Source organism: Phaenicophaeus curvirostris, chromosome 5 (genome assembly GCF_032191515.1).
Source record: "Phaenicophaeus curvirostris isolate KB17595 chromosome 5, BPBGC_Pcur_1.0, whole genome shotgun sequence".
NCBI classification, from domain to species: Eukaryota; Metazoa; Chordata; class Aves; order Cuculiformes; family Cuculidae; genus Phaenicophaeus; species Phaenicophaeus curvirostris.
The window spans coordinates 12779347-12792753 of NC_091396.1; the positions used below are offsets into that span (position 1 = coordinate 12779347).

General features: G+C 43.2%; 1 protein-coding gene across 7 annotated transcripts in view; it reads left to right on the forward strand.

Moving 5' to 3' along the window:
- The first annotated feature begins 4761 nt into the window (after nucleotides 1–4761).
- DENND5A (DENN domain containing 5A) overlaps nucleotides 4762–13407 on the forward strand; it is a 66650-nt gene continuing 58004 nt past the window's right edge. For 5 of the 7 annotated variants that reach the window (XM_069857620.1, XM_069857623.1, XM_069857624.1 and 2 more), the window contains exon 1: nucleotides 4762–5006. In XM_069857620.1, the coding sequence (XP_069713721.1) occupies nucleotides 4904–5006 (103 nt within the window). In that variant the 5' untranslated portion in view covers nucleotides 4762–4903. The remainder of the gene's footprint in view (nucleotides 5007–13407) is intronic. The other 2 variants (XM_069857625.1, XM_069857626.1) reach the window with 1 other exon arrangement.

Consider the following 13407-nt stretch of genomic DNA (forward strand, 5'->3'; position numbering starts at 1 on the left):
CAGCCACAAGTCTTCAGATTTAACCAATGTGTGACCTTGACTGTGTCAATATTGTGCGTGCAGTTTCCTGAAAGACTCTCGATCCTCTGTTTGCCATGGGTTTGACGTGAATGATGCAAATCAGGGTGTTCTTTCTTTTTCATGGTTGATTCTGTGGTCAAAGAGAACCTCATAATGATCCAAAGTTCAAGCTTCTTCTACTGTGGGGTGCTCTTGCAAGGGTTCCTGAGCTGCTTTTGCAGCCACTGGGTTGAACATTAGGCCTCCCACAACTGGGAAATGCACAGACCTTCCTGAAACTATGGTTGTTTTCAACAGCCTTCATGGCTCTCAGTGTCTTGGCCTTGGCCTCCACCTTGGAGGACTTCATCTCTACAGGCTGGGGCACCATCCTCAGCAAGTGGAAGGAGTAGAAACTAGACTCACATACTCCTCCTCTGCCATCATCTCTGCTATTGACAAACCCTCATACCTCACCAAGAAGTGTCCTGGTGCCACTGCCTGTCTGAGGTTCTGCAAGCCCTTGCAGTACATTGACCTGCACAATGGATCTGTGACCTGCTCACAAGCTGCACCACCAGGTGTGGGCTCCTGGAGCTGGGGTGAAGAGGGATAATATGGCATGGGAGCTTAAGAAACATTCTGCACCTTGTCATGACTGTACTCTGATCTGTGACCTGTTGTGGGAGGACGTGTGTTAGGTGATCCGGTGTGCAGGCAACATTCCAGAAGTCTGTTGTGTGGATATTGCTCACAGCAAATGTGTTGTCATTACACAATTGCAGCCAGTTTCAAGCATCCAGCCTTGCAGACTGGAGAGGATTGCTTTAATGGTCAGTGTCACCAATTTTTAATTATTATTTTTTTTAAGAGTCTTGAAATCCAAGTACTTAAAAATTGACACCATATCCAATCAGCACCCTGACAACAGTAGTGATGTGTCTATGCTTTGAGCTCTGTTACTGTTCAGAGCTTATCTCATCTTGGAAACCAGCTGCACAGAAAAAGGGCAGATACCCTATTTCAGACTTCTTGAATTCTCTGAGCAGTGTTGAATGAAACTGTAATTTGCTGTTTGGGTTTCTTACTGCTTATTAAATAAACTCTTCCAGTAATCATGATTGTGATTGTTGGTGAAATGTATGAGTTAACTAGTAAGAGGAGTAATCAAGATATGTTCCCATTAAGTTCTGCCTTCACTATTTTAAAAATACTTTTATTCTCTTTGATTTAAGGTTTCAGCTTCAAAATCCTAGTCTTTGCCATTGAAAACAGCAGCTGAATCAACACTGATAGTTTTGCCAAAGACCATGAATCTTTTAAATCTCTTCCTATTTGCTAATATGTCTTTATGATTCTTTGGCTAAACAGTCATAGTTCCTACAGCTTTCACAATTCCATGGATTTTGTCAACACTATAAAGAATACTTCAAAGAATTCATTCTGTAGTTTAGTGCTGTTGCTGTACTCAAGAACCCTTAAGCAATTGGCAAAGTTTGCTGACAAAATCGCCATATTTTAGGTGCTTGCTGTGATGGGAACATTGCTGAAGATGACTGACAGATTAAAGCTACTGGCCTAAACATCACAGATGTTGCTTGTGGTCGCTGGGCAAAGTTATTTCAGAAATTTAAGAATTAGGGGTGGGGGTGTGGAATACAAGAGAAAAGACACGGTCATTGACAAAACAGGAGGAGAAGACTCTAGCTGTTTGGGTACATCTACAGGATGCCTAGGTTTTAGAAAGACTGTAAGCTGGCTGTGAAAGCACAGAATTAATCTGAGAAAGAACGAACAAGCTTTTCACAGCAAAAATTGGGGTTACTATTGATTATCTTTCTTGATTAATTAACTTTTTGTTGGTCCTGGTTTATGCAGTTCCTCTCGTTCCTTTCTTGTAATTCAGAGCAAATCTGAATTTCTGAGTCTGAGACTCTCCTTCTAAAAAAAAATATTTCTTGTCCCTTACCCTGTTGCATAGCAAGGTGTGTGCTGAACAGCATTTCTAGTAATCCTCTGCTTACTGGCCCATCTAGCTTTTTTTGCTAAATCTACTAAATGCATCACTGTTGCTGTAACAATTGAAGTGCGAGCAAGCATAATTTCTTATTTCCCTGTTTTATTCCTTATTTAATGTTTCTTGCCCTTGACAAAATCTCTGCTGCTTCCCTAGACTTTCTGAGACCCTCAGGCTATGACTTCTGTTTATAAGGGTTAAAATACAGTTCAGGCTTAGTCAAAAGAAATCTTACCACGTGCTGAATACATTGCCCTTTGCTACAGCAAGAGCAGACAGCGAAGCTAAACGTGCAAAGGGCTAAAGAACATAACAGAATAAGAGCAACCAGATTTAGCTAGTTCTGTTCTCCATGGCTGTCTTCTGCAAACCACCAGGCAGGCTCAACATCGTTTGAATGTTATGTGCTTACTGTAGAGTTAACTTGAGACTTTCACTCTAATATTGCTCGTAATTATGCTGCTATCATTACTAAGTCTCTCCCTCAGGTTCACTAGTTGTTTAAAATTGAACTGTGAGGACTGTCAATCAAATGTAAGCAATAATTTCATTCATTGATAAACCATTCTGTGGCCCAGTCTTAATCAAGGGAATACTAATAGCACCAGTGTTTCTTACAATTTTTCCCAGAAGGGTGGAAAAGCTCTCCACATTTCACTGGGCAAAAATGGCAATAAGAGCTTAGTTATCATACTGCAAAAGGCTGTAGACCATTGGCAGTGAAGTTTTTAGTGTCCACAAAGAACTCAATAAGTCTTGGCAACGTAAACTCAAGTATGTCAAGTTTCACATACTTGATAGCATCTTAAATTAGATTGTGGTCTGATTAATTCAGCATTATGGATGCAACCATAACTGCTTGGGCATCCCTAGATAATAATGCTAGAAGATGGGTAAGTTTTAATTTCTCCTTTTATAAGCCCTACAAGACAGGGAAGAAGTCTGATGTGAAAGCTACAAATAGAGAACTGAGTGAGGAGCAGAAGGGAAACTGCTTACAGATGTAATTTTAGCTTAGAGAGGCTACCCAGGTCCCTCTGTGGTCAGAATAAAGATGTGCTCTCAACTCAGAGCATCGGTATGGGTTACCGGTCCCTCAGTAACTTCATTTAAGTAATTCTTGTTTTCCCCTCCTCCCCAGGGGTTGTTTCCTTTCCATGCTAAGCCAGAGGTGAGGGGGAGGACTACACTTAGCTGTGCAAGCCCAAGTTATGACTGCGATGTTAATTCAAATAGAAACAAAACCACCACTAAACCCTCTAAAAACTAAACAACCCCAAATGCACCTCCCCTGCACCCACCCTCTCTGCCCCATGGCCTGGCCAGTTCCAGGGTATGGCTGCTGCACAAAGCTGTGACAACCACTCAGGGAGCCGGAGGAACAGCTGTAGGTGACAGAGAAGCCCTAAGTCCAACTGTGCTTCCAGACGACCACCAACCCAACACCTGCTTTGAGTGCGCAGCGCCTGGCAGAGTGTCCTTGATCTCCCTAATGGCAGGGGGGCAGAGATGAGGTGAGAAGCCCCCCGTTCTCGGGGCTCAGAGCTGTGCTGTTGACACAAGAAGAAATTACTATTATAAAAAGTGGAATATTTTGGATTTAAGCTAACGTAGAGCTAAGTTTCATCTAGGTAATAGTATTTTTTGAAAGTTAGACAGCATGTCCCTCTGATACAGTGTTTTCTTTCAAACAGTATTTTTCCCAGGTGCTGTTCCTTCTTTGGAGATGATAATGCCTTGTGTTCAGTGTGGTCTGTGCTTAACAGATCACAGAATAACAAGGTTTCAAAAGACCTCTTGGGTCATAGAGTCCAACCGTTCCAATCTGCCAACAAACCATGTCCCTGAAGGTCCCCAGTGTCTCTTCTGCAATCACCTCTGTCTGGAGACTCTTAATATCTTACAGGCAAGGTCAAGTGGAGAGCTGAAGCCAGCTCCAAATTAGCAGCAGATATAGAAACATAGAATCACCAGGTTAGAAAGGGCCCACTGGATTATCGAGTCCAACCATTCCTATCAAACACTAAACCATGACCCTTAGCACCTCGTCCACCCGTGCCTTAAACACCTCCAGGGAAGGTGAATCAACCACCTCCCTGGGCAGCCTCTGCCAGTGCCCAATGACCCTTTCTGTGAAAAATTTTTTCCTGATGTCCAACCTGAACCTCCCCTGGCGGAGCTTGAGGCCATTCCCTCTCATCCTGTCCCCTGCCACTTGGGAGAAGAGGCCAGCACCCTCCTCTCTACAACCTCCTTTCAGGTAGTTGTAGAGAGCAATGAGGTCTCCCCTCAGCCTCCTCTTCTCCAGGCTAAACAACCCCAGCTCTCTCAGCTGTTCCTCATAAGGCCTGTTCTCCAGCCCCCTCACCAGCTTCGTCGCTCTTCTCTGGACTCGTGAAGTTCATTATAACATTAAAGTTAGTCCTCGGAAAGTAAGATTTCTGGGAAAAGTTATACACGCGCATACAGGAGGGAGATAAGACTCCGTCCCCAGCCCTTGTCTCACGGCACACGGCTGGCGGAGACCGCTCCCTCGCGTCGCCCAGGCCTGATGAAGGGCGCTTTTGCCTTCGGCAAGTCCCCAGGGAGCCCCGGAGGGTTTATTCGCCGGCACCTCAGTGTCACCCTCACCCTCACGGGTCACAGCGCCGCCGCCCCCAGCTCCCGGCAGCATGACGTCACCCCGCGCGCAGGGCGCATGCGCAGCACTGCGGCTCCCCCCCCCGCCCGCCCCCCCGCGGGAACAGCTGGGGGCTGTACCCACAATGCCGCGCGGCGCTGCCCGCTCCCGGCCGCCATGGAGGCGGCGGCCGCAGCTGGCGCAGCTGGAACAGCCGCGCCGCCCGCCCGCGGCCCCTGAGCCCCGCGCACCCCCCGGGCTCCAGCATGAGCGGCGGCGGCGGCTCCTCCGCACCCGGCCGCTTCGCCGATTACTTCGTCATCTGCGGGCTGGACACCGAGACCGGGCTGGAGCCGGACGAGCTGTCCGGTGAGTGCCGGGGCGGGGGGGGGGAGCCGCGCCGGGGGGTCCCGGCTCGAGGCGCTCCGGGGCTCCAGGCGCCGCCGCTCTCGGCGCCTCGGGCTCGGGGGCGAGACGGAGACTTTATGCTGCATCGAGTTTGGTTGCGGCACCGCGTGAGAAGCGCTCGCCGGTGAAATATTGAAAAGGACGGAGTCTGGGAAGCAAAAGCGAGGATGTTCTCATTGTGCGAGTCTATGAAAAGCTGTGAGAATTGGTAAGTTCTGCTGCAGCTGGTTTGAATGTCTAATTACCTTGTCCCATAAATCTGTCTTGGAGCAAGAGGTAGTATGTGGACAATCTCCAGAGGTGGATAAATAACCTGAAAGGATAATTCTCTTACGAGTTGCAAGTATTTGTCAGTGCGCTTAATTGTCTGGTAAGATGTAGTTGGCTTTGGTCAAGAGATAAGAATAAGAGTTTCTCCCAAAGCGCTGGCCCAGGCTGCCCAGGGAAGCTGTGGCTGCCCCATCCCTGAGGGTGTTCGAGGCCAGGCTGGATGGGGCCCTGGGCAGCCTGGTCTGGTGAGACAAGTCCGTGCCCATGGCAAAGGGGTTGAAACTGGATGATCTTTAAGGTCCCTCCCAACCCAGACTGCTCCATGATTCTATGATCTTACAAAAGCAGTAGGTATATATACTAGTTTTAGACAAAGAACCATGTAAATTCGCAAAGAATGTTTATTTTTTTTTGGTTGTCCAGCCGTGTCTGGAGACTTCCTTCAGGTTGTCTCCTGACCCAGGACAGCTACATCTCACAAGTCAATTAAGCACATCAGTGAATTCTCGCAGCCCTGAGAGCGTGTTTATTCTTTCGGGTTATTCATATATTATCTCTTGATACAAGACAGGTTTATGTTATAAGATAATTAAACATACGAAACAGCTGCAGCAAAACTTAGCCACTCATTCTCACAACAGGATAAGGATTCTCTTCCAACAGTATTGGAAAAGAAATCTGATTAGGGTATAACTCTTCGATTAGGTGAGAGTATTCACACCAAACACATAGCTGAACGATATCAGTCTGTTACACACTGCTGTGCCAAACGTGCGGTTTTAAGGTTAAAAATCTGTTCTTTGCTTTAGCAGCACCTTGTTTCAGCTTTAGTTTCACTGTTTGGCTTCTGTCAGATTAGACTGCTGCTTAGCATCTTCAACCGGTCAGAAAGGTCTAGGAATACGGTGGTGAAACTCTACCCAATGTCATTACCTATTTTGTGTATTTGAGCTCAGAACTCGACCAATTTGTTCTTTCAATATTTTTTTTTAATAAAAATTATCTTGCTTTTATAAGATGCCATGAGAATTTTTTTACATCATTGTATTTAACATCCCCACTCCCCAATAAGGGCTTGTTTCTTGTACAGTGAAATTTGTCTTATTTGAACTGACTTCTAACATTGAACTCTCCTAAACTTTGACTATGGTGGAAACTTTCTTTTTTTTCTTAATGGCTTCAAACTAAACTTCTTATCTTTCCCTAGTGGTGACCAGTATCTTTCCATAAAAGAATTAATGTTTGTCTAATGTTAAAATAACTGTAGGCTCCAATTTGAGACTTGAAGAGTGAATACAGCATAGTAGTCTGCTCTGTAATGGCTCTTTAAATTACATAATTTCAGTTTACAGCATCTGTTTCATTTAAGAAATCCAAGATAATAAAATGCTATGTGATTTCATATATGAGGTTCCGCAGATTTTTCTTGATTAAATCACAAGTGAACAAAGTTTCAAGATTGAAAACTGTGTCTGATGCTAATCTTGTTATTCATGTACCCTATATTTGTGTGAAGTAGTGCAAGGCACACTCAGTAGCTCCCTGATCTCAATAGGAACATGGAGAACTCTCCTCACATAATTTAATTTCAAGCCAGCAGTGTATTACTTTGAGCTTGGTATCGAATAGTAAATTGGAAGATATCAGTGTCTTTTAAAAAATATTCTGTCTGAGTGTGCAGGTCTGCAAGCTGGAGCGTGATGTTCTTTCTGTATTTGCTTTCCTGGTCAAGGACTAAGTTTACAGTATGTAAAGCTGTAGTGTGCAATATATCTTGGACTCTGTTGTTCCACTGTATTGGTGTTCCTTGTGACAGGGTGTGGGTTTTGGGTGTAGGGAATGGATTTTAGTATTTGAGGGAGACTGATTTTTGTGTGATTTGAGGAAAGGGTGTTTTTTTTTAAAAAAGGGGGGGAGGGAGCCAGGAGGAGGAAGATAAATTTATGATAACATCACAGTTTAAGCTGGCTGCAATTCTGGTGAGTTTTCTTGGGTTTGTTGTGTTATTAATAATACATGATTGTGTGACTGATAATGCTTTCGAATTGTGTCTCAGGTTATAGCCTTCTCCAGTGTCCGCTGATATAGATGGAAAGGGCCTCTGTTGGTTTCAGTGGGTTTGGATAAAGCTTTGAAACACTTTGTACTTCCTGGAAGGCTTTCTTGTTTGAATGAAAGGGTTATTGTGCACCGTTTCCCCCCCCTCCTCCTTCTTATTTCTGTGCTGAAAAATAGAATCTGAATCCTTGTACTGTTGAAACAATTTGTCTCACAAGTGTCCATTGTTGGAAGAGCTGGCATTTCAGCTGGTGGGTGCCCTGATGGGGAGCAGGATGCTTCGCCAGCACGGGGAAGCCGGGCATAGTGGTCCCTCCAGGGTTTTCCTGCATCAGAGCTGCCGGAGCTCAGCTTGGCATGATGTCATCGCTGCCCCACGCCGCAGGGAGCTGGCTGCCAGGGCCCCTGGGGATGCTGCCGGCAGACTTTGTTCTCGCCAAGCTAATAAAATTGTGTGTTTCAGGTATTCAACCTTAATACTGATGATGCAATGTTTTTTTGCAGACTTGAAAATGAGGCATAAGATCGTGAATTGATGCTCAGTCTGGTTACTTTGCTGGAAGAGGCACCTTTGATAGCGATTTTCCTTTGTATGATGGAAGCTTGCTAAATAGCACAGCTGTAATTCTTTTTTCTTAAAAATTTGACTGGCTGCTGGAGGACGCACAATATATATGTATACGTTTATTTTCTTTTAATATAATGAGCAATATTGTATTTAGGGCTTTGTAGTTAGCGTGGGCTAAAGATAACACATGGTCTTTATTGCTAGGGCTTTTTTTATCCCTAGATTCAAGTGATCTGGTTATTTGGGCATCCTTCCTTATTTTGACAATTGCGTTGCCACCGAGTGACCTGTTAAAGCAGAAGAAATTTACTAGGTCATAGTAAAAGAAAGCAAACAACAAATCCCCCTGACATTTTGAAGCTTCATCCAGTGGCTGTTGCTGAGCTGGGTTAGAGAGGAGCTGAGGTGCATTTTCATATTTCCAAGTGGTGTTAATGTGCCAGATGAGATGACGGAAATCTTTTAAGTAGGCAGCAAGCATTTATTACAGATCAGTTTTCTTCACAGAGAAAAATCACAGAATGATTGAGGTTGGAAGGGGACACCTGGAGGCTGTTGGGTCCAGCTCCCCTGCTCAAGCAGGGTCATCTAAAGCCTGTTTCCCACGACTGTGTAATGAAATACATGAACTAGCAAAAATCTTCTGTGTGCCACATAACTTGTTGTATGCTGCAGTGTTATGATAGGATTTCTTAATTTCGGTTGTATGACCGTGCTCTGAAAAGGTAATGAGGATGAAGTCGTGCTTCGTCTCATCTTTCATCCCATCTTTCCCTTGCGTCTCGAGTTAGTTAGGTGAGGTCTGAACGATGGTGTAAGGACTTGTGCTATATTGAATTACTGGAGTTTTTCTGCTTTTACTTTTACTAAGGATTTTGTTTTCTTTTTCTTCTCTGTGGTGTCTTAGTTTTAAACAAGTATTGGTCAACAGAATTTTACTGTGGAGCAGCAAAGCAAAGAATCGACTTGCCATTTCATTACATCCGTGAGCTGCTCTTACAAAATATGGAACTCAGACTCAAATAACTGGATACCACATTCTACTCAAAGATTTTCTGTTGCACATGCCTTAGTAGTCTTGAACATCATACCATGAAGATGATAACAGTTATTTCAGGTATAACAATGTTACAAAAGAGAAATAGTGTAAAAAAAAAAACCAAACAACCATGCCAATCTTCCCTTCACAGATTTTATGATTTAATAATAGGATTGATTTAAAAAAATCTTATTCTGGAAGACTAAGGTCAGTGACCTGTTACCTGTGTTTCTTCCTGTCTTCCTTCCCAGTCTCAGCTGGTCTTTCAAGATTTAATCCAAAAATTCATTTATTCAGTAGATGGACTCGTGTGCCTTTTGTCAAGGTCCTTATCATGGCACTTTGAGTTGTCCATCTGATCATGAGCTTCACCCTTAAAGAAGGATGAAAATGAGCATTAGGTGAAGCCCGCCTCTCCAGGAAATATCCCTGCTGTAGACACTCTTCATTTGCCTTTTCAGAATCCATGCTAGATCTCCTTTCACTTTAGTGTGTGGTGATGTGATACCATTTTAGTTAGTCTTAGTCTCTGGTACGTTTTATTTGTATTTTGTTTTCAATGATGCAAGATCTGTGTGTGTTTATCTTATGTACCATAACTGGACTGATTAGGAGTAAGCTGTCTGTATGCTGGCACAGCAGCCTCTTTATTAGTGCTGGTGTGTGAATTCTAAAGGAAGATGATACCTGGTGTATAGTATTCACTTAGCTCCACTCAAAATTAATCTGACAAACTGATATTAAAGCAAGTGTTTCTCCTCACTGGTAAAACAGAAATGTTGTCTCGCCTCATCCCTCAGTCTGTAATTGAACTGTCATTCTTTTCCTATTTTGTTGGCTTCAGAGTTAAAATGACAGCTTATCTTCGTGCATTTCCTGGTTGGTTGGGTTTATTTTAACAGCATTCTGTATCAAACTGTATTAGAAACTTGCTTAGTATTTCGGAATGGAGTTGTAGTTTCCTTTGCGGTAGTCCATGTAGTACTGCTGATGTCAGCTCCTGTATTAGTTTTCAAGTTCAACAGACTTAAGTAGTTAGAGGCTTTTATTTTGCCTCAAAGATATTTGTAAGGTGTAGCTAAAGGGAAAGAGGAGGAAGAAGAGCGAGCTTAATTTCAGTTAGCAGATAACCTTTTCTGACTGACATTTGATTGTTTTTGTTTTTGCCTCTTTTGGGCATTTTTATCTTAGAATTAGGATATGGCTTTTGAGGTGGGAGCCAACTGTGATTCTTGCAGTGCAAGCTCCTCTGCTGTACTGTTTGTTCCCTGGGTAAATAGTGTGTGAGTAAATTTTTCTCTTTTCTATATTTGTTGCAGAAGTAATTTACATTGGTGTGAGCCATTGTGTGGTTTTTCCAAAGACTGAAATGTTTTGTGGTTTTGGTGGGTTTTGGTTTTTTTTGTTTGGTTTTGTTTTCCTTCCCGCTTCCTTTCTTTGCCTGTAATATGGATGGTATTGTTGCAAACTTCACGCAGTTCCCTAACGGTGCGCCTCTTCCCTTGAGGATTCATTCTGAGACTGGACTGGAGGTTTTTCTGTTTCTTTGCTTCTCTGGGATTGCAAACCAAGGTGTTGGCGCCGTGGGGGGCCTCTCCAGTAGCACCAAGGCTGAGACCACACACTGTTTTCACGTAGGTCACTGTGGACAGGGAGCAGATAGCAACAACTTTTGGCCGGACTTACACTGGCACATGTGAAACATTTTAATCCAGATAATAGTTTTTCCTCTCCTCCCTACCCCCTCTATCTTTTCCCAAGAAGCTGAAGCTGTTTGCCATGTTTGAGTGCCAAAAAGATCTTTTGTCTCTTTGGGAACTGAGGCAGACGTGCTAGGGTAGCTGATATGTAGAATAAAGAATGGGAGCAATGATGTAAGAGGGAAGCAGCTGTACTTGCTGAACTATGTTTGAAGCCATAGTTTATTAGGTGATGTTTCTATAATGCCGATCTTGTGATTATCATATTTGTATTTTAGATGAAACTGAGCTGTATGTTTTACAGAATCATCCCTCTCCCCAAAACTTCATTTTTCCACTGTTTGGTATTCGGTTATAAATTTGGCTTATTTGGAAGGCTCTTAGGTAGGGTGTGGGGAAGGAGAAAGGTTACAGGTTCTTGATTTGTGATTAAATTAAAGATGCTAAAACAGTGTCTAAAGAATAGGAGTTTACAAGTCTGACTTTTGAAGCCTTTTTAAAAAACCATAGGAATTTCACCTTATTAAAGCAAGGCATACGAAGATGGGTTCATTTAGCTTGTTGTTCCTTTGGGGTGTGTTTTGTTTTCTGCAGTTTCTTTTGCAAGAGAGAAACTACACAAAGAGAACACCTTAAATGGATTGTATGGGAAATATTACCATTTGCAAATAAAAAAACGCTTTATTTTTCCCCTTAATCTTAAAATTACTGATCTTGGAATTACAAAACACTACAACTGTTTTTCTCTGCCTTTTGACTTAGCAGTGTCCTACTTGAGTGTTCTTGGTAACGACTTCTCATACTTATCTTTTGAATTCCCTGTAACCTGCAGGGTTCATGTAGCAGAAATAATGTACATGAAGTGACAGTGTCAGAAGCAATTACTTATTGATGTATGTTGTGCAGTAATTGTGCTCTCTGAATTTCTTGACAACCCTTTCAGATTTGTGGTTTGTGTAGTCAAGTTTGCAGCAAACTGGGATGTTAACCCTGGGAAGTATAAAATATTATTACACAGAGAAATTATCAAGCACTCCAGTGCAAGCTGATGAGTGATGAAGAATTTGCCTCTAGAGAGTTAGGTACAATGTGTACCTCTTTATTGAGTCATTTACATATTGGTCCTGTCCCATCTTGAGAAAGAAATTTTATTGCATTTCAGGGATAAGTGATCTGCTGACAGATCACATGGCAGTCATAAGCAACCTTTCCACTTGCAGATCTAGTAACATTGCAGTGTAACTGAGTGAGGGGAAGAAATGTTGGTTTTACAGAAGGAGATACTCTTTCTGCATGACTTCAGTTGAGTTTGGAAAAGTTTTTTGCAATTGTAGTTGCTACTGCTTGTGTCTACAATTGCACTCTGTGTTGCAGAAATACATGGTAAGAGATCTCGAGGTTGTTGCAACGTACTGATCCGTGCATTGCTTCCATCCTCTATAAGCTTAAATTTTTATGAGCTGTTCTATTATTTGCATATATTACTTATTCCTCCTTAACTTGCTGCTTTCATCAAGCTCCCTTACCAGCTATTGTTTCCTGGTTTTGCACCCCAAGCCCCGCACTGTCCTACTACGCCATCATCAGAATTGCGTTGGGAAGAGAAGTCCCTTGATTTAGCAAGGTCAGTGCCAGCTTTAACCAGATAAGACTGTCGCATCCCTTTTCTGGCTCTTTTATATGTGCGATCTGGGAGGTTGAAATGTGAAATAACTTAATCTAAAGTTTCACCGAAGGCTGGTAAAACTTCTATTTGACAGTGTCTCAGTGACTTTTGAGAATGAATCTGGCAAAGATTTTGTGGTAGCTTGGGTCAATCTATCTGTAGGTTGTTGTGGTCTCCGTTTTCCTGTCCTTAATGTCATCATGTGCCCCTGCCTCCTTGCCTTGCATGAGGCCTGCTATTGGATGTGGTTCAGCGTAGCAGGTTGCAGAAAGCACCAGGCCTTTGTGTGAGGAAAGAGGTTGGTAATAAGCAGCTTTTAATTAAATTGCTGCAGGTGCCTTGCAGCACAGCTCCACTGGGGACTACACTCAAAGTTCTTTAGACTGAAATCTATGTGGTTGATCCGCAGGACACCGACCTCATCTCTGAGGGATTTGTGGTCCAGAGGGCAGAAGTTACTTATGCTCTGTGAGGTTGCTTTAGCGCTGCAAGGTCATTGCAGCAGTGAGCACTGGATAGGTGTCCTGGTGTTCCTGCCTCCCCTGGGAGGGTGCTCAGGATCCGTGAACTAACCTTCCCACGCAGAGGTCTGTCTGGCATGTGTGAGTGGCCTTGAGAACAGCCGCTGTTGCACAGGTGAGGCCTTAAGAATGGAGCCCACTCTGGGCTTGGAACACGAAGGGATCTAGATGTCTCCAGTGAATGAGGTGAATTGATGGTTCTTTTGATAATTTGTTCCCTAAATAGTCGTGAGTCTGTTGTGCGTGGGTGGCAAAGAGCACTCTGGGAAGTACTCATGCAATGTGTGTATGTGTATATTTGAGCTTTTTTATTTGTGTGTCTTTTTCTCACTTTCCTCCATATAATATCTCCCACAGTTAAAACTGTATGTAACATAATGTTTTGTTTTCCTCAAGCATGACCAGCGAAGGGATTTAACTCAATCTTTCTTACGTGGAATCCTGAGCCGTCATCTTTGTTTATGACTTTGAACAAAGGAGTGTTATGCAGTTATAAGTGGTTAACTTGGACCTGCAACTTTGAACAGAAGCACTGGATTT